The sequence below is a fragment of the Zosterops lateralis genome (assembly GCF_965231275.1).
Source record: "Zosterops lateralis genome assembly, chromosome: 5".
Classification (NCBI taxonomy): domain Eukaryota; kingdom Metazoa; phylum Chordata; class Aves; order Passeriformes; family Zosteropidae; genus Zosterops; species Zosterops lateralis.
The window spans coordinates 39,946,209-39,971,084 of record NC_139766.1 but is presented as its reverse complement, the minus strand read 5'-3'; the positions used below and the strand labels follow the sequence as shown (position 1 = coordinate 39,971,084).

The 24,876-nt window shown below is 36.2% G+C and overlaps 1 protein-coding gene across 2 annotated transcripts in view; it reads left to right on the top strand.

The window, feature by feature from the left end:
- Positions 1–24,876, top strand: part of KLHL2 (kelch like family member 2) — a 55,384-nt gene that overhangs the window by 27,297 nt on the left and 3,211 nt on the right. For both annotated transcript variants that reach the window (XM_083862412.1, XM_083862413.1), the window contains 8 exons: positions 7,892–8,054; positions 15,125–15,234; positions 16,644–16,760; positions 17,750–17,899; positions 18,801–18,918; positions 19,540–19,737; positions 20,492–20,593; positions 21,514–21,642. In XM_083862412.1, the coding sequence (XP_083718538.1) occupies positions 7,892–8,054; positions 15,125–15,234; positions 16,644–16,760; positions 17,750–17,899; positions 18,801–18,918; positions 19,540–19,737; positions 20,492–20,593; positions 21,514–21,642 (1,087 nt within the window). The remainder of the gene's footprint in view (positions 1–7,891; positions 8,055–15,124; positions 15,235–16,643; positions 16,761–17,749; positions 17,900–18,800; positions 18,919–19,539; positions 19,738–20,491; positions 20,594–21,513; positions 21,643–24,876) is intronic.

Genomic DNA, 24,876 nt, shown 5'->3' with positions numbered 1-24,876 from the left:
CATCACACTGCTAGGCGGTGCTAGAGATGCTTCTATGTCAAGTTGGATGAAAGCAGCTACTTTTGTCTCAGCTGCAACCTTTCTTGTAGGCATGTATCCATGTCTCTCTTTCTTTGTATGACCATAAAGCTACCTTTTGTGGCAAAACCTCAAAAGTAGCCCATGCCAACTTAAAGTGCAGAAGTCATTTGCTCAAATGAATGCTTGTCCAACTCCCTGTAAAATTCAAGGTGCTTATTATGAGTAAATTAAGTCACTTAAAGAGACTCCACGATTGACGTCTCTTACTTCCATGTGGATTCAGGATATGCTGTGACACACAAGATGAAATTTGAGAAGCTGCATAAAGGCTTCCTTGAAAATATTTCTGTTTTCTTGATATTGGTTGTGCTTGAAATCATGAAATGTATGTATTAGACTGCATCTGCAAAGAAAAAATAAATGGGATGCTGTAGATGCTATTTACTTTGAGAATTTTGACTCTACATACCTGAATTTTTTAAGCACATCTAGATTAAAGCATTTATGAAATTTGTCACTAAGTTTAATGCTTTTATTTCGAGGAAATCCTCTGTGACATTTCTAGAATATAATTATGATCTGTTGTAGGAAACTGAAGGATAAGTAAAAGATTATCTTAATAAACTACAAAAACATAATTATGGTAAAAGCTCGAAGTAATCAAATGTGGTTTGAGTCCACTGAAGGACCATTTACTGCATATTAGATGTTAATCTTGACATAATTTTTGTATTGAAGATAAGCACCATGCACAGAAATCATTTCTACTTCATGCTATTTCTGTTGTCCTTAGTTCTTGGTTTTGTATTACTTTAAGACTTGGTAGTATAGATGGATCTTCTGTGCCAGAGGATGAAATAATAGAGCAAGCAAAGGCTCACAATCTACTGTCCCAGTTATGCTGCTGTTTGTTTCCTGCACAGGTTTAGGATTTTGCAAATGGCTTTTCAAGCCCTCTCTTTTAAATTACCAGAAAACGTTCATTTATACTAGGAGAACAAACCTTGTTTGTCACAAGTCAGTCTGTAACGTACAAAAAGCCTCAGCAAACCAACAATTCTTTCCTTCCCCTCTCCCCACCTCTTCAAGGGTTTTTTGTATACTTTAGGAAACAGCAAATTAACATGTTTAGGTTTTTTGTCAACCCTTTACATCTTCAGTTTTTGGCAATCTTTTGAAAACGTTTCTATCATGGTAATTTTTGGTACACCCAAAGTGATTGTATGTGTCAGTGGAGTGTGAGCTGAGGGTGGTCTGGTGCTGGAGCTTGAGATGCTGCAGTTCAGTCCCATGGCTGAAGCTCATGGAAAGCTCAGAGCATCAGCTGATGCAGCGATTCTCTATGTGGGTCAGCCTTTGCAGGAGGAAAGCAGACCATGTAGTGCGAGTTATGTTATCCTGCCTAGTTAATCTTTTCAGCTTCTTCTAATCCTTTTGCAGGGTAGCTGTGTGTATGATTTGACTGGGTAGCACTTCTGGTACCATAATTAAAGAACAAATTGTCCAGTTCCTGAATGACACAATATCAGAAGTAGCTTTGTTCAGACTCGAGTTAGTCTCGTTTAAATTATACTGTCCCTGAGAAAATATGATGGTGTTTTTATGCAGTTGTATAATCTTCCAAAAACTGAATTAATTAAAGTATGATGAAGGATTCTGAGCTTTCATTTTAGATAACTTACTATACACATACTTAAATTCAGTGGCCAGACTTCAAATCAAGAACCTTGTTCCTATAAAATCAAAATGCCTACAATTTTTTTTCACTGAAGGAAAAATCTAAAATTCTAACTAAAATTATTTTAGGTTCATAATGTTTTACTCCTAGTGAGAGAATGTTTCATTTCTATTGCCAGTATCTTTTAAGAGAAGAAAAGGATATGAAAGGCTAAACTAACTTCTGACTGTTAACAAAAATAGCCATCAGACTAGGAAATCAATCTGTCTCTCTTGTGTGAAAGCTTATGCCAAAATGCACTTTCATGTGATGGTTAAGGCACTATTCTGGTAGAGAAGATGTAGGAGAACCATGAAGCCAAGCAAGACTGCATGATTCTCTCTTGTAGACCAGATGGATACCCCTCATTATAGTGTATTACTTAAATAAGTGACTCTTCTGTAATTTCATTTGTTTCATGAATCTTGTTTCTGCACTTCAGCAACCACTAACTGCATCCCAAATCCCTCGAAAGACTTCCACACCATCCCCCTTCAAAAAAAAAAATCCCAAGAAAACAACAGAAAACCCACCTCTGTACCTAATGTTTTTATTAATAATTAGTAGTTTGTTCAGACTAATCTTCTAAGATGCCGTCTCCTCAAAAGCTGATTTTTGAGCAAATTGGTTACTTCTATCAATTGCATGTCAGTAACTGAAGTGGACTCTTCAGTACAGATTATGATGCAAGTTAAAAAGTGGATATGTAAAGCAGTTACCTATTCTTTATCCTCCATTTTAATCTGTCACACTGATTTCCAAGTTGGGAGCTCTTTAGTATTTTGTAGATCATGTCAATAATTTAAAGTATTACATTTTCATGATTATTAAACCATTTTCTACTGAAGTGGTGCTCTACTAATTTGTATCTTGTACAAGGGGAATGTGAAGGAATAGGACTGTTTTGTGATCTGATTCCTTCCTGTGACAGTATGAAACTTCCACCTGCACCTGATTTTTAGGGAGATTTTTATGGGGCTCGTTAAGCTAAAGGAACAATTAATGCATCCATGTCTTCATTGTGCAATAGGCTTGAGGATGTTAAGATATCCAAAAGGTATACTTCATAGGCTACATGACATCATGTTCTAAACTCGCAGCTCATGCACATCTTTAATTCCAGTGCAGCCTCTTATATTTGTATTTTCACACTGGAACACTGCACTTAACATGCACATGTTGTTTGTACAGAAATTCAAGTAGGGTTGAATTTTCCAAAATTGAAACTTCCATATTTTATCTCACAGATGCCTTAAAATATGTGTCTATTTTCATGTTTTTGTATGCATACTCCTAAATAGCATAATTTCAATGCCGTGCTGAATGATTTTACTAGAATTTAGACTACACTTCAGTTACAAACTACAATTTTAATTACAGCACAGATGCATGTAGATGAAAATGAAAAAAAATAAGATAATTTGGGTTACATTTAACCACTATGTTAATTTCCTTCTTCCCTGTGCTGTGATAATGTGAACAGCAAATGAAGGAGCTTAGTTTGCTGAAATGGTTATTTAAAACTTAGAAATAAGTGTTAAACCTTAATCTTATTTCCTCGGGATATTTTTATTACAGATATTAACATAACTGCTGTTCTCTGAAATTTACTTCATTGTAATGTAACTGAAAGTACGGAATATCTGTGATTAGCAAGGATGTAACTTGCTAATGTAACTGTGTACTTCTGTGTTGTATTGTAGTGTGCTTGGATTCTCCTGCATCTGCATTTCTAGATTAGTATCTTTCCTGATGTTACAGATCTGGTTTTTTTCTCTCCATGCAGTAAAGAATGGAATTTTTCTATTTTAGACAGCACACTCTTCAATTCTCTTGGCACACACTGCTCTGATTTTTATTGGCTTGTTTGCTTGAAAAGTACTTCAGTGTTCTGAGAAATGTTGGGTTTGTTTATGTAGTGGCATCTTGTTTTCAAAAGCTTCAATATGATCTTTCACTCTTTTCCTATGACATTATACTGATCTTAATGTGGTTTTGGTGGCTATCAGTTTGAATTTTGGCAAACATTCCTGGCAGAAATTGTAAGATGATCACAAGAAATTTGGAAGTAGTAAAGAAGAAAATATTGTCTTGAGCATCTTCATATGTCAGGTATCACAATGTGGTCTGTCTAGGAGAACCTCAAGGTATGAAAAGGAGTGCAAAGGAGTGCTTGGATGGATATAAAATTACTGGATCAAATTAATTTAAATTAACAGGCAGAAAACTTTAATCAATTTGAATTTTACTTTTCATTGAGCTTTTTAAAAGCACATTGAGAGCCCTGTTCACTTAATTTATAATATCTCCCAGGCATGGAGATTCTGCAGCTGGTTGGGACAACCTGTTCTGGGGATTAACCAGTCTCACTTAAAAAAATACCCAGCAAAACACAACACAAAACAGAAAAAGCAACCTAACTCCTTTTTTTCCATTGAGATTTTATTATGTTTCTACTTTTCCTTGTCCTACAGCTGTGCATCTTCATGAACAGTCCAGCTCACTCTTCTCTACCTTCACATTAGGTAGCCGTGGACTGTAATAAGGTCTCTCTTTTTTTCTTTTATGGCTGAACAAACGCAGTTTTCTTAGCTTCTCCTTGTAATATCACATGCTCCAGCGCTCTGATCATCCTGGTGGCTCCTTCCACTGGACTTGTTCCCCCATTCTCAGCTAACAGGGCAGTTACTAAAACCTGGTGTGTTCAAGAAGTGGCACCAGACCAGGGGCTGTGCCTGGCATGTCCTCTAGCAGCCCTCAGGTGGGATGAGACCCTTGTCTGCTATGGAGGCACTCCAGGGCAGCTGCTCTGACCAGCTTCTTCTGGATAGTCCTTGATGGGGATTTAATGTTTGCCGTGAAATTTACTGTTGTGAAGTAAACTACATAGTAGTTTACTTGGTACTACATAGTGTTATGTTTTGATTTAGTAGAGACACACTGCAATATGCTGAAATCACAACACAAGCATGACATAGCAGTTGCAATATACATTTGGATCACTATGCAAAAGTGATTCCTGTTACTGATCTATATATGCCCACTGTCAGGATGGTGGGTATCTCCAATTCACCAGGAAGGAATATGTGACTAAAGCCCTCTCAAGCCTATTGCTCTCTTGAGGGCTCCTTCTGTTGGTTTTTCGGTTTTAGTGGGACTGAGCCACGTTACATACCTACTTCTCCCCCTGCTGGCCTGGCTAGCTGAGGGAGACCTTATATGCTGGTAATTATTTTAGAAAAGGCTGTTTGCATAACCTGATGACTTCCTGGTAGAGCCATGTATCTAAAAGAAAAGTCACCCTCCAGTCCCCCTTATGTGGAGATAAGTTTGACTTTCTTTATGCCACTAGATGCTCATTCTTGTATTTCTTCCCCCAGTTTTATCACCCTTACCCATCTCCTCTGAGCTTTCTTTCCTTGTAGAGGTTTGTTCCTCAGTGAGGCAGGTTGTATCTCTTTGGGACTGTTGTAAACATGTTCTTGGTGCACATGTGAGCACCTGGAGAGGTGCCTGCTTGTACCAGCTGCTCCTCACTTCCAAACTCAACACATGTTTTGGTCAGGTGAGGTGCACGTGTCCAGCTGCACAAAGATGAACAGAGTCATAATGCTGTCAGGTAAAAAAGGAGGGAGAAAAGCTGCAGGCATCATTAGTACCCTCAGTCCCTGACATACTCCTGGCAGGTACCTGAAGGGCCACAGGAGAGGGCAGCAGCCTCATTTACAGATTGATGATTTAGTTGAGTTTTTGTGAAGGGCTTGGATTTACTCCAGTGAAAAGATAGATCCAAGTTCCAGGCCTTAAGGGGATCCCTCCTGACTATGCAGGTGACGTTGCAGGTAGATTTTAAAACAAATCCTTGCACCTAGTCACAGTCCTTTTTGTCTCAGTGGGGTTGGAAAGATGTATTTAGCATGATGGGTGCACAGAGCTTTGGGAATAGGCATGTCATGTCACTGCAGGAAGAACCAAAAGGAAATAACCAAAGAAGAGCCTTCATATGCTTGTAAGGGTTAAATCATTTGCTCTAGGAAATCTAGCAGTCATTCCAAGATTCACCACCTCAATTTTGACACAAAGAGGATACATAATTTCTTATTTGCTATCTGTAATAATAATCTATTCAGTTTCGTTTGATTCTAAAAAAAAAAAAAAACATGATGAGAATACATTTCCATAAAACAAGAATTCAGGGATTTTTTTTTTCACCTCTGCATTTCTTGCGGTACAAAGCAGAATGCGCATTACAGTATGTTTGATCTTTAAAGGAAAGTTATGATACCCTCTACTGGCTATTTTTGGAAATAAATCTGAGCTATAACTGACCAATTTAGAGTCAGCAGCAGTTAAACTTAATCTGTACTGCAGTTTTACTGTAGTCTTTTTTTTATTTTATTTTTTTCTTATGGATTTGTGAGGAGTTTAGGTTGTTTCAGTATTTTTTTCCTTCTTTAGTTCTGCCCCTGGCTTCAGCAGAGTAAATCTGACTGTGATGGAACTGTGTTTTTGAATGCAGGTTGTTACGGCTTTCAGACCAACAGTTCTATAGGTACAAATGAAAATAGCTAGATGTTATCACAGCTCTTGTTGCCTAGTAACCAAAGCCCAATGTGTAATTCAACGAGATAAATTTGATGCACTTTGCCTCTCTTTTCCTTTTTAGCACCAGAATATAAAATACGTTTAGACTTGAATGTTTTGTTTTCTGATAAGTAAAATGTATTGAAATGTCTAACTTTCCAAGCTCAGTTACAGTGATCTCATAACTGATGTAAATTTCCCATAACGAACAGTGATCTGGTTCTTGTAACATTCCTTTACTGTTAACATAAGTAAGCCAGGGTAACTGTGAATACAAATATTAAATTATTTTCTCCATGCTATTTTCAAATTTCATCTTTCCATTTTGTATTCTGATTTGATGATAATTTTACATATTTTTCTACTAGATCCATTTATGCAGTCAAAGATTGATCTCAGAATTATTTGCTCAATTATACTGATAATATGCCTAAAATGATCTAGGACTGTCCTTGAATTAGTTACTGAATTGGTGAGCAGGTATGAAATGTTTGCTTCATTGGGACAAGTTGTATAAATAAATACTTGTAGTAGATATCTAACATTGATTTTTGTTACGTAAGTTAATGATTATATCTTATCATAGAATTAACTATCATATGAATTTGTCTACTCACTGTTACAACTAATCATAGTGTTCTGGTGTTCTGGTAATATAAATTGTATTAGTAACATTATCTTAACGTTTACATAGACATATGTTAAAATAAAACTATTTCACTGTATTCTTTCAACCTTGTAATTAATAACCTTTAAGCTTACTAAAGTTGTTCTGAATTGTGTGACACTGACCTTTATGCTTATTACATCTTTTCCATTTACTTTGTTAGACTTACTAAATATTTTCAAGAATTATCTAAGATTTAAACTAATTTTAAAGTATTTTGCTTAGCAATAAATTGTGTATCTCAGTGTGATCACATTTGTGTCTTTTCTTCATTTCTCTTTCATTAACAGTTGATATTCAAATCAAACTCTTGTTAAATGCATAATCCTTCATTTTTCCTGTCTATATTGATTGCCAGACAATCTTGAATTATCATTCTTCCAAGAAGGTCACAGAGTTCTGGGGAAGCTGGATTCTGTCCTTACTGGAATCTCTTGCATAAAGATGCTTATTTTTGATGCTAACAAAAAAAAAAAATGTACAATGTCCAGTGCTTGCATGCAAATAAGATTTACATTATCATGGTCTAGAAAACTCTTTTAAAAATATCTGACATTGAAGGCTTGGAAAAGAGATGTAATTATGAAATGCTGGGAAATATAAGAAGGGAAATTGTGAATGAGTACCGGGAAGAGTTTAAATAAAGTGTAAGCTACAGTTTGTGGAATGACTTCCCCAGTGAACACAATGGTAGAGATGTTGCTTGTTATTCTAAATGGTATCTGTAGGGAGGTAAAATCATACTTGTGCTGGATTTTAACTTCTTCAGTTGCATAATGCTGCAATCTTCCTCTTTGTTTTAGTCTTGGTTTTTAATGGTTTGCTTTCTTAATATTGATAATACTCTTGTGTAACCTCAGAATTGAAGTGGAACATTAACCAGCTGTTGCTTTTCCTTTCAGGTACTGCTCCCAGCAGCTGGTCTCTTGCAACTGCAGGATGTGAAGAGGACTTGCTGTGAATTTTTGGAATCCCAGCTTCATCCTATCAATTGCCTGGGGATTCGTGCTTTTGCTGACATGCATGCATGCACAGATCTCTTGAGCAAGGCCAACACATATGCAGGCAAGTTATCATTAGTAGAGCACACAGCTTGATATCTGTCAGTGTGGGTGGGTTCCATGCCACCCAACCCCACTAAGAGGAACCCGAGTTTTATCCAAGGTATTGCAGATCTGTATCTCCTGATGAAAACTACATTTGATCTGAATGTCTTCAAGAGAAATAAAATGTGCTGGCTGGCCCATAGTTATATTTAAGCTGAATGGAGCAGCATCTTCACAGACTATTTTGACTCTGCAGAGTCCAAGCCATTTATAATCCAGAAAGAAGCTAGCTTCCTGTTTAAAATTTTGCACTGTCACTTAGGGGAGAAAATCAGGAAAGATGAATTAAAATTCTGACAACTGTCACAAGTCAATGTAGGAATTACATGGGGGAAGAAATAAGAAAAAGGCATTGGGAGAAGGGGTAGCTCCTGCACTGCACTAGTGAAGAAGCAAGAAATGTAATGTTGGGTATTATATTATCAACTTATCTTCTGAAAATCCTGCTCATCTAGCCAAAGACTTGAAATTTCCTACTATAAAGGGTACCTATAGTGTCATCCACTTGAATCTTGTATTTCATCTGTCTCTCCAACTCTCCTATTTTCATGCTTGATACTAACCTTATCTTTTCTTCCATAACCAAACCACCTTCCATTTCTGCCAAATTTCCCCCAAAAGCTTCCCTTATTGCCATTGTATTCTTGGAGTACTGCAGGCCTGTATGACAAACTGCCAGCTCAACTCTTATTGTGTATTTTCTGTGTCTGTGGGGTGGAGTTTAAAGCAATGTACACTCTGTTCTTACTCTTGAGATAAATATGCTGTGTATAGTCAGGGTGCACAGTCGCGTCCACTCTCTGCTCTGCCTTCCTCCTCCTAGCACTGTCAGGCTTAGAACAAGAGCAATACAAAAAAGAGAATTAAAAATTAAACATCCTGATAAGGCTGTAGAAAAAAATACATACCACTGTATTGCTTCTCATAAGTTTCCTAAAATGTACAGTGACCAATTAGCATAATTAACAATTAGTATAGAGTTATAGATGATTTTCCTGAAATAAAGCACTAAGTGCTTCAACTCAGGTCCAAATAATAGGCTTTTTATTGCCTTGAATAAATTTAGACCTCAGAAAGGCAAGGATTTTGATGAATGCTTTCAGTTGTCTTCATTCCTAGAAATTCTGTTTTGTGGTATAGATTTTTTTTGAAATCACAGGAGATTATAGTATTTCTATCAAGAATGATTGATATATCAATTAAAAAATTCAAAAGCTTTTCAGATTGTTTTTGAAAGTACTAGCTTTTGTAATGCCTACTTTACTCAAGAAGTTGTGATGTGTACATGACTGAATGACTTTGTGATATTTCTGTTTAGACATCTATGCAAAAGGTTTTAATTAAATCCTTTTGACTTTGAGTAATACAATATTAAATCCAAAAAACTATTACATTTTTGACCTTTTGTGCAATAGGAAGTAAGACATACATTTATTAACTAGAGTTAAGGTTCAGCTATTTAATGTTTTAGGGAACATGTTTTGGTACAGCTGTTGCTTACTTTTGAGTTTCAAATTATTTTTTCCAACTTCTGTTCTGACTGGGCCTTAGTTATTTCTAAACTAAACCTCTAAATTACTTCAGGTACGTCTAAACAATCTTTGTTCAGTTTAGTTGTTGAAGCTTGTATTTGTATAGTTACTTTCTAGAGATATAAATTCTAAGGCCCTGGCATGACCTTGAGTGCAGTATTGGTTAAATGTGTTTTGAGAGCACAGGAACTGTGTCCACCTGTTAACTCTCATTCCCAGGGTCATTTGTTCAGGCATCCTTTGCTGTGCTCAGAGAGTGTCTGCAAGCAGAACACAGACAAGTGAAAAGAGGAGGGAAGCTATTTATTGGTCCTAGTTGGGACATGCAGGATACTGGGCTGAATACCAGAATGCTCAGTATTCCTGATAAAAGGATCCAGGGATCCAGCATTGGCCTTCATTTCTCCTTGGAATTGGCTGATCATCAGTCTTGCTGAATTTGTCTGCTGACTCCCTGATTTCCTTTCATACAGTTCTGTACCTTTTCAGGTCAATGTTTTTCCTCCTGAATTTTCAGGCTACTTACTGCCTGTATCTCAGCCATCGTAGCTTCTTTTTTCCCCCATCCTTATCTCAAATGGCCCTTTGTACTTTGTCACAGCTCTCTTACAACTAAAAAAAAAAAAAATTCTCAAAAGTCTGAGCCAAAAATACATGGCTATGCCATTTCAGAGTTAAGCTTTGCATCACAGGCAGCTCAACTCGCAGAGCACACTTTTTGGGATTAAGGCTCCAGAAATTAATATTAGAGTACAGAAAAGGATTAATAGATTGAAAAAACAGTGAAAATATTACCCTGCTAGAGAAAATAAAAAATATTTAGTTTTGTAACTTTTCCCAGTCTTTATTTTGTTACACTTGCTATTTTAGATTTAGAAAAAAGAGACGGCGAGATAGTCCTGCTAACAGATAATGATAATATAAAAACAAATGGATACCAGTGGATCAGAAGTTTAGAAAAGTGAAACTCTATAACTTCCTTCCAATAATGGGAATGAAAATGCAACTTCCACTAAAACTGGAGCTTCATATTCCTGTGGTGGGTTGTCCTTTGCAGCAGAGAGCAAGATTTCTAGGAGAGTCATTTATACGCACCTATGATCTGACAATAGTGGACAATTGATACAGGTTACTTGGAATGAGCTTGTGTTGCAGTTGAACTTGGAGATGCCATCTGTTCTCATGATGTTCCAGAAAGCAATCCTGCACTGAGTCTTGTTACACTTGTACAGTCAGAGGCTGTATAGCTGAGACCTCTCATCCTTCTTTTGTGAGGATTTCTAGGAAGAGTATGTGGCATGAGCACTGCTAGTCTGTCCTCAGTTTTGGTCTGGGATATGTCTTACATAGTGTTAAAGGATGTTCACAAAATAACAAATTTTCCTGAGAAAGCAGTGCATTATATAGGTGTTGTAATGTTATGTACAACCTGAAAATAAATTGGTAAAGCCTTTTAATGAAAAGGTGTGTGCCATCTTGGACTAGAGAGACCCTTTCTCAGTGCTTACGTCCTGACATGTTTCTTAGTTTTAACCAAAGAATAATAATGTATTTCACCCACTGCACAGGGCAGTATGGGCATTGGCAACCTTGGGAGATCTGTGGCAGAGGTGTCCTCTGAGGCTTGGCACAGTGAATCTTTTTGGCTTTTAGTGCTGTGCTGAGATGTTGAAGATTCTTTTGTTCGGGAATCCTAGTGTGTTGTGATGCAGGGGTTGCTGCAGTGTATTTGACTGTGAGATAACAGTATTCTTTATTTGGTGCTCATAGTCTAAAACTTGAGCCCTGGCAAGATTTGGAAGTGTGCATGTCTTCTGTAGACTGTTCTTGTGTACAACTGTATGCCTGGCATGGAAAGGATGGAGTTGTCAGCATCATTCCTATGATTCTATTCTGAGTAGCAACGTCTGTTGCTACGCTGCTGTTGCCTTGGCTGTTGTGAATTTCATCATGTTCTAAAAAACATTTATTTAAGCATAAAATTGACAAATAAATCAGATTTTTTTGAAAAAAATGTGATTCTGCAGTTTTAGCTTCTGCTGGTTCTCCAACTGGCAGAGCTTGTGTCTATCCCTCTAAAACAAAGCTGGGGTTCCTGTTTGGCCAGTGCCTTAAAATAGGCCAATAGCAAAGGCATTTTGTCCCAAGCAAAAAACACAAACAAACAAACAAACAAACAAAACCAAAAAACAAAAACAAAAAAAAAGAAAAAAAAAAACACAACAAAAAAAGCAAAAGCAAAAACAAACAAAAAAACCCCAAAACACAACAAAAAAAAATCTCCATGTGACATTGTGAATTAATCCATAAATGTTTAAAGCATAAAATATCTTGTGCAGATTTCAGATGTAGCTTTCCTTCCTATGTAATTAAAAAATATAAAGTTAATGGCAGTATCTGTATAGCCAGACTTGTGTGTCTTTTGGATAAAAGAGGTATCAAGTGCTTTTTGCTGCATGCGCATGTATAGCTCCAGACTCAGAACAACAAATACCAAAAAGGGATACATTTACAGCTCCTATTTTCTTTCTATGCTGTTCACACGGGCATTATTTATTGTACCTCCAGATATTTTTGTTACTAGCCCCTTTCATGTTGTGAAAGACTTTCATTTTGTTTGCCACCCTACTGGCACAGGGCAGACAAGGACAGATCTTTAGCTATTCAGATAGAAATTGACTCATTGCAAAAATGTGAAAATCTGTTTTTCATATGCAATTGGAACAGATATTTTAGAAATGTCCTAAAATTGATTTTTTTTTCAAAGACACAGTTTAGTCTTGATAATAAAGAAAGAGGACTTTACATGCTTAGGAAGTGGGAATTTAGAAGCCAAGGCTCTGATGTCCTAAGCCAGCTTGTTTCCAGGCTGCCAGATTCTGGAGCCAGCTGGCTTCAATTTCTGGGTAAAGAGGCAAGAAATGGGGCAGGATTCCAGTATAAATTTGTCAAAGTTGCATACTGTGTGGAAAATTCTGATTTGGGAAAAAATAATATTTTATTCTTTCATGGAAACTTCCATCTGAATAGTTCTCTCTTTGCTTCTCTAAGAGATATTCATAAAGAAAGAAGTGTGTTCTCTAATGCAATAAATAAAAACCAAGATAATTTGAGATTTTACAGAGGACACTTGCATGAAATATTTAATCATTTAGGCATAAGTTTCATTATGTTTGATGTTAATATCTCAAGAGTATTGAAGCTTTCAGGATGGCAGCAGTAATATTAGTTAATACAAATCCTAACCCAGAAGGCAAAAAAATCCACATACCTCCAGTACTATTTTTCATCAATCCTGGGAAAAGAGCATCTAAGTGTGATTTCTTGAAATTTTAGTACTGTATCATGTTATTTCAAAGATGCTGATATCCTTTTTGCTAAAAGGATGCAAAAAGTTTGAATTTCATAAGCATAATTTTTATATATAATGAAGCCTTCTGTCTTCCACACTTCAACCAGCATTACATAAATTGCCATTGGTGGATTTAATTGATTTTACATTTTCTTGTCCTTTTTCAGTTTTTAATTATTTTAAATAATCCATGCAGCTGTAATTGAAATTGGCTTTTCCCCAAACATTATCTATCAACCGGTAACAACTGTCTCCTTGACAACAAATAATCTGATTCTTACGAGACAAGTTATTTCATCTTACCTCTTTTTTGACGACTAAAATTTAGGTAGAGATCTCCTCCATTTCTCTTTTGTCTGTAATTCATTCACCTGAGGATCTGTAGCTGTTGCTTGAGTAGTTTGGTTTAGTGTTTCTCCTTTTTTTCACTCCTCCTCTTGACCATGTGCCATGTTTTATGCTTTATGACACCCAGTAAACAATTTTTGTTTGAGCACTGGATTTTTTTGGATCCTGTTCTATAGTTCTTATATCTAGCATGAAAACAGGAGACAGCCTCACATTCATTGTATTACTTTGAAAATTCTCAACTTTCACCTCTCTTGGTTTAGAAGGTGGATGTCTTCCTACTTTTAGTACATGACATAAATCTAAATCAACTTTTAAAAGGCAAGTCTTTGGTGAGTCTATAAAATCAACCAGGTGTTTGTAATTCATGAAATATATCCTGTTGGCTGGGATCCATTGTTGCATTGTATTTCTCAAGGAAAGATGAACAGTGCTTCAGAACCTCAGATTTGTTTGAGATTTGGATGTGTGTTGCTTCCCCTCTCTGCTTGCTCCTAAGCTCAGCTTCTCAGTACAGGGTCAGGCATACTGCTTTGTGTCACTGTCATCTGAAATTTGGAGTTTATCGTAAAGATAATCTATACAAATTACCTTTCTCAATTTCAATTTGCAAACAATAAAACTCATCAGATACTTAGCTTGAGAAACTGAATACTTGTCTGAAAAGAAAACAGATACAAGAAGATTTGCACAGTGGAAAAGTAATGGGGATGTTATAAAAATCAATAGTATTTCTTCTCATCCTTTCTTTCCCATTGCCAAAGTACTGCAGAAAATTCTATCATAAGAGAATGCTGCAGAATTAGAGGGACTTGTACCAATAATGATTGCATCTAAAACAGCTGTTTCTTGTACCCTGCAAAGTTAAACTGAAAAATTAGACTTCTTGAACTTAAGCACTCAGCATCCTTTAAAATTTTTTAACAGCTTAGAAACTTTCTCAAGTATGGAGTCTTAGTTACAGTAGTACTAATAGAGTGATTGAAAAAGCTATAAAATGTTCCTTGGCTTGAGTACGTTTGCTGGCCTCTTTTTATTTATTCGAATTTTGAGAGAACTCTTAAGTTCTTAGTAACAGTTGTCCCTTCTAACTTCTGTTAAGAATAGCAGAAGAAGGGGAAAAATAATTTAAATTAATGGAACTACTTTTTAAACAAAAGAATGCCATAAAAAGTAATTTTAAGGAAAGGAGGGGACAACTGAATATCTGAATGACAACTTGGAAACATTTTTTCAGTTTTATTTGAGTTGAGGTTTAAAAAAACTAAGAAAAACTACATACCTTCTGCATATTGGAGAGATTGCAATATGCAATATTTTGTGACCTTGGAGAAGCTCTGAGAGATGCAACAGGACTTGTTGTATGACACTGCTGGTTGGTTCTAAAGAATCAACCATTGTTCATATCAAACTATAAAATATGCTTGTCAACAACATACAGATTATACAGACTCTGGAGTTTTTATTATGTATTTTTTGTGTACAAATTTAGCAAAATGAGACTTAGGCAATTCTCAAGGACAAATATTGAGATGAAGCAAGCATCTGAAAATTGCTACAATGCTTTTAGTATAAGGTGTTATAATATTTCAGTTAAGGAATCTTTAAATATAAAAGCTATTTGTGAGACCAAGCTTTAACCTATAGAAGAGGTTTTAAGTCAATGTATGGCTTCTAGGTAGGGTGAAATAGCATGAATAGTCAATAATTTTCCTGTTTTCCCTTGCTGCTTTAATGCTTGTTATGCACATGGAGACGTGTTGCACTCTGTGTTAGCTATTTCTTTTCTCCAAACAGAACAGCACTTTTCCGATGTTGTACTTAGTGAAGAATACCTCAATCTTGGTGTAGAGCAGGTGTGCAGTCTGATATCCAGTGACAAGCTCACAATTGCCTCAGAGGAGAAGGTAAGACAATCTGTAACCCTTTATTCTTTGTATTCCTTTATGTGAAAGAGCGAGCTTGCTCCTACTAATCTTGTGCACTTTTTTGGATGTGTTCTGTGTTTCCTTAGCGAAATTAAGTGGTTATTGTGCTTAAGTTTAAAGGACTTTTCCCAAAAGTGTTGTCAGTCTGATGTTGAAAATTAGTCTCAATTCTTAAAAATCCTAAAACTATATTAAATCACATTACCCTTTGTTCTTTGGAAAAAAAAAACAAACAAAAAAACCCACCAAAACTACATTGAATGGAAATTCCTTCTCATCTTCAAGCAGAACAACCAGAACACATGCTGAGTCACATCCCCAGGAGTTTGGCTTACTGGGATATATAATTCCAAGTGTGAAGGGCAATTATATATCATTTATTAACTTTAACATCAGCAGTCCCACAAAGGCATTTAAAGCTCTGTGTGTATGTGTGAGCTGTTTAACCTAACTGAACACATGTGGGTTGCACAGGGGATGGCAGCTTGGTGTTACCTAACCCGAGTTTAATGTGTGTTGGCTCACCTTTAGCCTAGATCGCAATCTTTTAAAGCCATTTTTTGAAACACTGTGTTCTTCAGTGAGCCCAGGCCATCTCTGTAAACCTCTAATGGTTTTCAGGTTGTGGATGTATTCATTTTGAGCTTTTTAAATTCAGTTATGATCTATTTCAAATATGTTGGTTTTCTTTTCTCTGAGAAGTTTATAGTTGTAGTCAAATAAGGCTAATTGTGTTCAAAAGCATGTTTGATTACTCATTTGTACAATTAGGCAGTGTTTCATGTTAAAACCTTTTTGAAACTTTGAATCTGAGAATTATCTGCTCAAACAGCAACTAGCAAAGCCATGTTGTTGTTCCTGTAATCCCCTGACGGTCTGGATCCATCACTTAAATACACGTGATGCTGCTTTTGTGGAGTATAATTAAAGTTTTAATGCTCTAGTGAATGATAAGCTATTGTGCAATGGAGGCAAAACCAGGCTTGGGCTCACTTGTCCTACTAAGACTCAGTGATAATAAGTCATTTGAATGGTGATGTGGCACATCAGTTCTCCAAGAAAGGAAGAAAAGTTTGAGGACTGTAACATTCCTGTTGCTGTGTTCTTTGCATAGTTTTCAGTGTCAGTGAAGTCACTGTGTGCATTTTGTCAATGTAGCACAGCTATCCTTGAAACACCAGTAGAGGAGCAGATATAAAAAGATACCAGATAATGCACTTTCATAATTCTCTAGTTGATAAATATGGAAATAATGGGAGCTGTAACCACTGTCATCTGTTCTTACATTAGAGTTTTAGTATAAGCAAAACTATTTTTGGAGGCACAATGATGTTTTCATGCTTATGACCTTGTAAGTCAAGGAACTTGATTTGTTTGTTTTCTGGAAGGTGTTTGAAGCAGTGATAGCATGGGTAAACCATGACAAAGATGTAAGGCAGGAGTTAATGGCACGTCTGATGGAGCATGTTCGGCTGCCTTTGCTTTCCCGGGAGTATTTAGTTCAGGTAAGCAAAAAGGAATACTAATTATACTGCATGTGAATATTTCTGTTATTTTAATGCCAGATAGATAATTTTAAATTTAAACAACAGTGTCATTAGTATGTTAGTGAGTAAACAAACAGCCACTTTTGTATAGTTATGTGCACATAGACACACCGAGGTAAGGGATTGCCATGTAGAGGATGATTTATGTAAGTAATTTATCTCTTTGGCATGTCCTACCACACCAGGAATCTGAACAACGTAATTCGCTGAGATCAGGTTAGGTTTCATTTGTAATGCCATCTTTTCATAAAATATTTGTTCTCATAAGTGAATTTTCAACTTCAGAATTAAGTCTGTTGTTTAAGGAGATTAGGAATTAATGACAAAGGAAGCATTCTTTTACTTGGTTCAGATAAAATACATTTTCTTCAAATTTTATAAGCTAATTTGGATATTTTGGTGTCAGATCAAATATTTAAGATTGACAATATGAGTTCAGTATTAACATTGGTTAGTAGGTATTAATAGGTTAGTAGGTGTTTATTTTAAAAATTCTGATTTTGTGGTACAAATGTCCAATTTGTGAGATTGTTTTGGGTGGGATTTGGGGCTTTTTTTGCCACTGTGTTCTGTTGTGGTTTTTATTGTCATGGGGTGGCTTACTAGTTTGTTAAATTATTCTCTGCTACTCCCACCTTAAAATATTCTGTACTGTCTATATTTTAAAAAATCAAGAAATGTGCCAAATTTTTGTAAGAAAGGTGATTTACCTTGCCTATCACTGTTTCTTCCACTTGCTAATTAACAATCAGCATATTTTGATTTTTTTTTTAGTGGCTGCACATTTCCACCACAAATTTGTGTCCTACTGGTTGAATTATAATCTTAAAAATTAGATTAATCTGCATTTGTGTGATAGGTCGTAAGCTTCATTACACTTTGGATTGTGATTTCTGTTTTACTTCCTTAACATGCTCAGACCTTGTTAAACTTCTATTAATAAACAGAGAGTTGAAGAGGAAATATTGGTTAAGAACAGCAGTGCTTGTAAAGATTTCCTCATTGAAGCTATGAAGTATCACTTGCTACCAGCTGAGCAACGGGCATTGATGAAAAGCACACGGACAAAACTGAGAACACCTGCTAGCCTTCCAAAAGTAAGACCCTTGCTTTTCCAATGTATTTACTATTTCAAACTGCATTTTAAAAACTTTCATGAGACTGTGTCTTGGGGTATGCCTGTAAGAAATTTGTACCAGAATTATTTATCATAAAAATATAACAAGTAATTACCTTTACACTCCATCCTACTTATGACAGAGATATTTTAACCTCTCACCTACACAGGGAATCACCACTACCTGCCCTCCCAGAAAACATTTTTAATAAGTGCTTCAGCTTTTGAGAAATTCAGAATTATGGAGAAGTAAGCCTTGAGAAGTAAAAAAACCCCAACAAAACAAACAACAAAAAAACCCAAACCAAAACAAAGAATGATTGAAGCTTCTGTGCTGAGATTTTTTTAATTTAATCTTTAGTTCATTTTAGCAAAAAACATTAGATACTTTCTTTTTTCCAATGAAGTAAAGAAGTTTTCTTGTAGTATCATTGTAGTATAAATGGCAATAATGTAATGGGAGATTCAATTAATCAGATTTAGCACGTTTTTCTTAGAAGAACAAGATAAGGCTGTTATGTGATGGATGGTCACAGTTTCATTACACATCATAGATGGTGAATTCTCAGACCCGAGATCATAGTAGGATGTGAAGATACAGCAGGATCTCCCTCTTTCATGGGAGCTTTACCAAGATTCTGGTTGCTTTCTGCTTTTCTACCCTTGGTATTCCTCAGGAGAAAATAACTACAAAGTAAATTTATTTAAAAGTATACCTAACAATTAATTTTGCCTGGTTCACAAGACTCAAATTTCTATAGGGGAGCCATCTGTTAATTATTTCTTGTACAGAAGCTTGCTTTATTTTTTAAGGCTTTTTTGATCTTTCAGGTGCTCTCATATATGCAAATAACTAACAGTTCCTATTATCTCCCTGTTAGTTGATGATGGTAGTTGGGGGACAGGCACCAAAGGCAATTCGCAGTGTTGAATGCTATGATTTTAAAGAAGAACGCTGGCATCAGGTAGCTGAATTGCCTTCCAGAAGATGTAGAGCAGGTAAGGATGCCTAATTTTTTGTTGTTGTTGGTAATGCTTCAGAGTTTAGGCATTGTATGTTCTCTGGAACAGTACTTGAGATATATATCTAACAAGGGCTAAACCTTGACTTCACTGATCATTTGAATTACTTGCTAATCTGGAATGATGACAACTTTGATCAATTGTGCTTAATTTGTTCTTTAGTTTGCAATCTGTGGGATAAACTACTTTATTACCTCCTGCAGAAACAAGGGATAAATAAATTTATATATTAATGCACTGTAATAATGACTTGCTATTGAAATACCCTAACATTATTAAATGATATAAAGAATGTAAAGAAGTGATCATCCACTATTAAACATGAACATGGGATCTTAAAGCAGCCAAGTGATTTAGGTAAGAAGAAATTCAGCAAGCATGGTATTCAGGAATGTGCAATGTTAGTAGCAAAAAGTGTCAGAAATTCTACAGCTTAATTTGAATGAAGTGTGGTTTTAGGCAACTGTCAAAAGCACAACAAATGTAGTGAATACTGTAATTTATGTCAAGCGTCTGCATAGTTAGGACAGTAGAGAATACAGTTACTTGGCAGAGAGACTGAAACACTCATCTTTCCTCCCCATTTCCCTGTTCTAGGAATGGTGTACATGGGAGGCATGGTTTATGCTGTTGGTGGTTTCAATGGCTCGTTGAGAGTTCGTACAGTAGATTCCTATGATCCAGTGAAGGACCAGTGGACAAGTGTTGCTAACATGCAAGACAGGAGAAGCACACTGGGAGCAGCTGTATTAAATGGCCTTCTTTATGCTGTGGGAGGATTTGATGGGAGTACAGGTATGTTTGCCTTAGACACTTAAGAATAGCTTTAACTGCTCTTAACATAATTGCATCAAATTTTAACGCCTCTTTTTGCTGGTACTTGTGGTGAAACTAAGCATGAGGGTAGTCTGTCATCTTGTGATGTGAAATGTGCTTAAATGGTCACATCCCCCTACCTGAACAGTGGCCTGTTTCCTCCTGAGAGTTCAGGCTTAAAGACTACTGAACTTTGGCAAGTTTGCTTCCAGTATTCCTTCTATAGTCAGAGTCCTTAACTTGAGGAAGATGTCAGAGAAGAATTACGTGGTCTGTTTTGTCCTGTTTGCATATGAAATTTATTTCTGCATTTTTATGTAGTGTAAATAAGATTATAAACAGCTTTTTCTGACCTGTGAGAAGGCTTCAGACATTGTTCATTCTCTACTTAGATGCATTAAACAACTGGTGCAGAAGTGATCTTTTCGCTGAACAGCTACTATAGAAGCATATGTAGGAGAAAGCACTTGACTTTATTAAAAAGAAAGGAAAAAATCCAGGGAAGATTTTTTCATAGCTCCACAAAGGTTTCCAGTAATTTACCCATTTTCAGATATAAAGAGTGGGCTGACTGTAATTGCCTATCTAAATGGCAAAAAGTTGTAGTTTTTGTTCAGTATTTAACAATCCTTAAAATGATATAATTTGAATTTTCAGATATGAAGAGTTTCCTGGAAGCTGGACAGTATGTTGCACCTAGATTTATAGAGAACATGTTTTATTGCTTTCATAGGTCTGTCATCAGTTGAAGTTTACAACCTAAAGACTAATGAGTGGTTTCATGTAGCTCCAATGAACACAAGAAGAAGTAGTGTTGGTGTAGGTGTTGTTGGAGGTAAGTTGACAAATGATATTAAAAAGAATGGAGGGAAATGCAATCATTTACCCTACTAATTTTTCTCACTTTTAAAAACATACTCAGACTTATGTTTTTTGCTCAACCTCGTAATTCAAATGGTATGAACAATATATAATCATTCTACTTGGACTTGACCAATTTTTAGCATAGTAGTTTTAATTTTTTTTTCAGAGCTTCAGCTGTGCCTGAGGCCAACTGGGGAAGACCTTGCTAAGCTCTAGGTTGTGTATATCAGCAGAGTCAGAGAGCTGACGTGATGACCTTATCATTTGGTCTTTAGTGATGTAGCACTGCTGTATTATCAGCTCTGTTATCTGTGGCTGACCTTGCTGGCTGCACACTGGCGACAATCCCAAGGGCAGTGCCAGTAAAATTGCTGACTTTTCAGTCAGCTTGGTGGTGAATAGCCTGGATGTCATTTGCACAATGAGGGCCCAGCCTGGCTCTTGCATCTTAGAACAGTTTTAGGGATAGGTGTGTGTTTTAACTGCACAGGAACCCATGCTGTATCTAATCGGAAAATGCAGACCGTACAAATGATTTTCATCTAAATTTCTGATATTTCTAGGAAGCCTATTTATGAGCTTCTGGTATCAAACATACTTGAAATAGCTTGCTTTTGAACAATGCCTAATTAAAAACCTTACTTTTGTATTTCAGCTAGGCAATTTAAAATCTTTTGACATGCATTGTTATTGTCAGATACGGAGTGCCTTTTACATCCTAAAAATGACAAGAACTGTGGCGCGCTAATTTAAACTGTTTAGAGTATAGAATCTCAATAAGTTATTGACAGGTGCTGATTAGTAGCTAATCAGAGAGCGATGTCTTCTTCTGTATGTGCCAACCCCTGAGTGTGCATCAGCAATTGGCAGCTCCTTTGTTCCCCCCCCCAGGGAAGCTGTATGCTGTTGGTGGCTACGACGGAGCGTCACGGCAGTGCCTTAGTTCAGTAGAATGCTACGATGCCAGTTCCAATGAGTGGAGCTATGTCGCAGAAATGAGCACAAGGAGGAGTGGAGCAGGTGAGTGCACGAGGATCAGTTGTCCTTGCAGAGATGAACGTTCGTGGGTTTAACGTGTATCTGAAAATATGAAAGGTAAGCGAAAGTCTGAATCTAATGGAGTGTGCTAGTCCTAGACGGCTGATTCACAGCAGGTTATAAAAACAAAACTGTTCCACAGAGTAAGATTCAGTCTGTTAAGAGTAAACGTCTCTTTGTTTTTTCATACTTCCATGTTCTTCCTCTTTCCACAACTTGTGATGGTTTTTAACATACTGACTAATACTCATGGATTGTAATAATCACTATCACCTCAATTCTTAAGTATCAAAATTTATACAGCAAGGATGAAAAGATGTCTTTTCTCCCGATCTCTCTTTGCCAGTTAGGGCTGATTATTCTAACAGCATTTTCAGGTTGACTTTACGTGTGAACTGTGACTAGGTTTCCACCTCTTTAGAGGATTTGTTCTGCATTCTGATTCACTGCAGGAAATTTTATCCTTGTTCATTCCTAAGTTTGTATTCTTGGTTTCATCCTATTACTTCCACTTATGTACCCTTTATTTCACCTTCAGTAATTCTTCTCATTACCTGGTGTTTACATCCTCTGTACATGTACAGCCTCCTACATGTTATCCTTCCTTATCCTTTAGCCAAGGTATATACATTTATTTCTGTATAATCTTAAAAGTCCCTCCTTTTTTTTTTTTTTTTGTGGCTTTCTTTTTTCCTTCTTGCAATTCTGAGTGTATATATTTCTCTTTAAAGACATCTTTAAAAGTCCCTGTGGTATTCCACTTTTGTTTAATGAAATGATGCTTCCACAACTCCAAATTGACTTTAGCCTTTTCATTATCTATTAATATTATGGACTTGAATCTCATTTGCTGTTCACTGTCCTCTATTTGTCTTTTGGTATTTCAGGTTTTTTCAACTCGCAGAAGTTGTTTTATTTCTCTAGATGCGTTCCCATGGACTTTTTCAAGTCAAATTCCATGATATTATTTTCTACATTTATTTTTTAGTAGTTAAGTCACTTTTTTTGCCAAGTACTTAATGGTGGTTTTTAGCAACACCCTTCAGGTATCTACTGATGATTGCCTTAATGTGCTACATAATGGGAAGAGATATTGCTACAAATAAAGCTGAATGGACTTCTAGTATGCTTAGTATATGATTATCCCAACTTCTCATCTCACCTTCCATTATTCTTTGTTAACTCTGAACAGTTTTTACCTATATAATAATGTTTAAATTAAGTTCAAATAATTTCAATAGAAATCTATCAAAGTACTAAATTGGCTGCTAAAATTAAGATAGTCTGTGATACTTCCATCATATCCTTACAAGATCAGCAAGCTGATAACGTTACTAAAAGTCATGTTTCAATTGTATGTCTAAAATAAAACTATGATGTTAATGAAGGAAACATGATACACTTACCTCAAGTCAACACAGTTGTCTTGTGAAACTTCTAGTAACTCAGTCTGTGCTTCTTGGAAGTAAACTCAGGATTAAAAACTGGACAGAGTTGCAGTAAGGGTACTGGAAAATATTACTGTCTAATATTGGCAAGTCTTGAGGAAAATATTTATAAAATGGGAAAGTTACAAGTATCATTATAAAGACAAATAGTGTTGGTGGGTTGTGACAAAGTTGCATTTTGCAGTCTGCCTGCACACACGTTTTGTTTCAGCTTTTGGGGTTTATTTTTTGATACTCTGTTTTTGCAAACTGTTGTTGTGCTTGTAGCCTATTTATACAGTAGATATTTTCAGATTTTTTTTTTAATGTTAAATTTCCTCTACAACCTTGAAATTTAGTTCCTTAAATATACTAACTACTGGGATCTTCCTGCCCCTTTCCTCTCTTCCCTTGTCTCCATGTTTGCTTACTCAGCTCTCTTCTGCCTTTTACCTGGTTCACTGATAAAAAAAAAAAAGGAGAGGAAAACTCAATGTAGAGTTATTCCAAATTCATATAACTGAGTAAAATAATCAGCATTCTTCTGGGCCACTCTGTTAAATACATGAAGAAATACATTTTTGCATGGTGGAGGAGTGGGTGGTAATGTGAAAATTGTGACTGTTGATTGATCTTGGCTGTAAAGGCCAAATAACCAAACCCACCAGGACTGCTTCAACTGGCAATCAGTCCTGGTGGTGTTGTGGGGGCTAACTAAAGAGAATTTTGTTCCTGTATTAAACTTTTGGATGTCTGGTCATCTCAAAGAACTTAAGCTCATCTCTTCTGTTCCTACTGCTTCAGCTTCACTCAAAAGCAACTTTTCAGAGGTTAACCCTCAGTTACTCTTCTTTAGTACCCACTGCTTCTCAGTTGATCAATACGGGGACAGATCTGTTTCCAGCAACATATTGGGAGGAGGAACTTCAGATCCAGATATAGGCCATTTGGGAGGGCTGAGAGATATAAGACAGGGTCCTGAAAAATGGGCAGGAAAGAAAAATAACAAAGAAAGGAGAACTCAGAAGACGGCAACAAGAGGATGCAGACGGAAGGAGCAAGAAATAAGGTAGGACCTGGAAACTGGGTGTGGGATTAAGGGAAAATGAAGCACCATGGAGGAACGGAGGACATTATTAAAAATAAGGAGCTATGAAAGAAAAAAGTGGCAATGTGGCAGAGAAAGCTCTATACACTGAATAGGAAGGCCAGTAATTCTATTGAAGGCATGGGTGGGGGGATTTATATCACATCTCATATTTAAACTGAAAACCATAGCCCTCATTCTAGTTCTGTAATGTTTAATTCTACAAAATATGAGTGTTGTACTAGCCTGTCTAATAAAGTGTGATCAGAGTGGGAAAAAGAAAAGTTGTCATACTATACTGTGGCATGATAGCTAGAAATAATAGCAATTAAGAGGAATTAAATTAACTGGGGAGGATATGGGGAAATTCTAGTCGTGAATATCACTGATAAAGCACTAAATAGCATGATTTATAAGAGTGTCCTATCAAGAAGCTATTTTTCAGATTTACAGTACCAATTAGCTTCCATGTTTCTTTCCTCTCTTCTTTTAATTATTAAAATCAGTCTCTTTAATAAGAAAATTTAGTCATTTCAACAGGAGTCGTTTCTCTCCATATAGAGAAATGGCTCTCAAATACAAATTTAATGATGTTTTAAAAGATATTTCAGCTGGTCATTAAGGTCTTGGGGTTCTTTTTTTTTTTTTCCTTTTTTTTCTCTCTCTCTTTTTTTTTTTTTTTACCTCAATATTTTTTTCTTT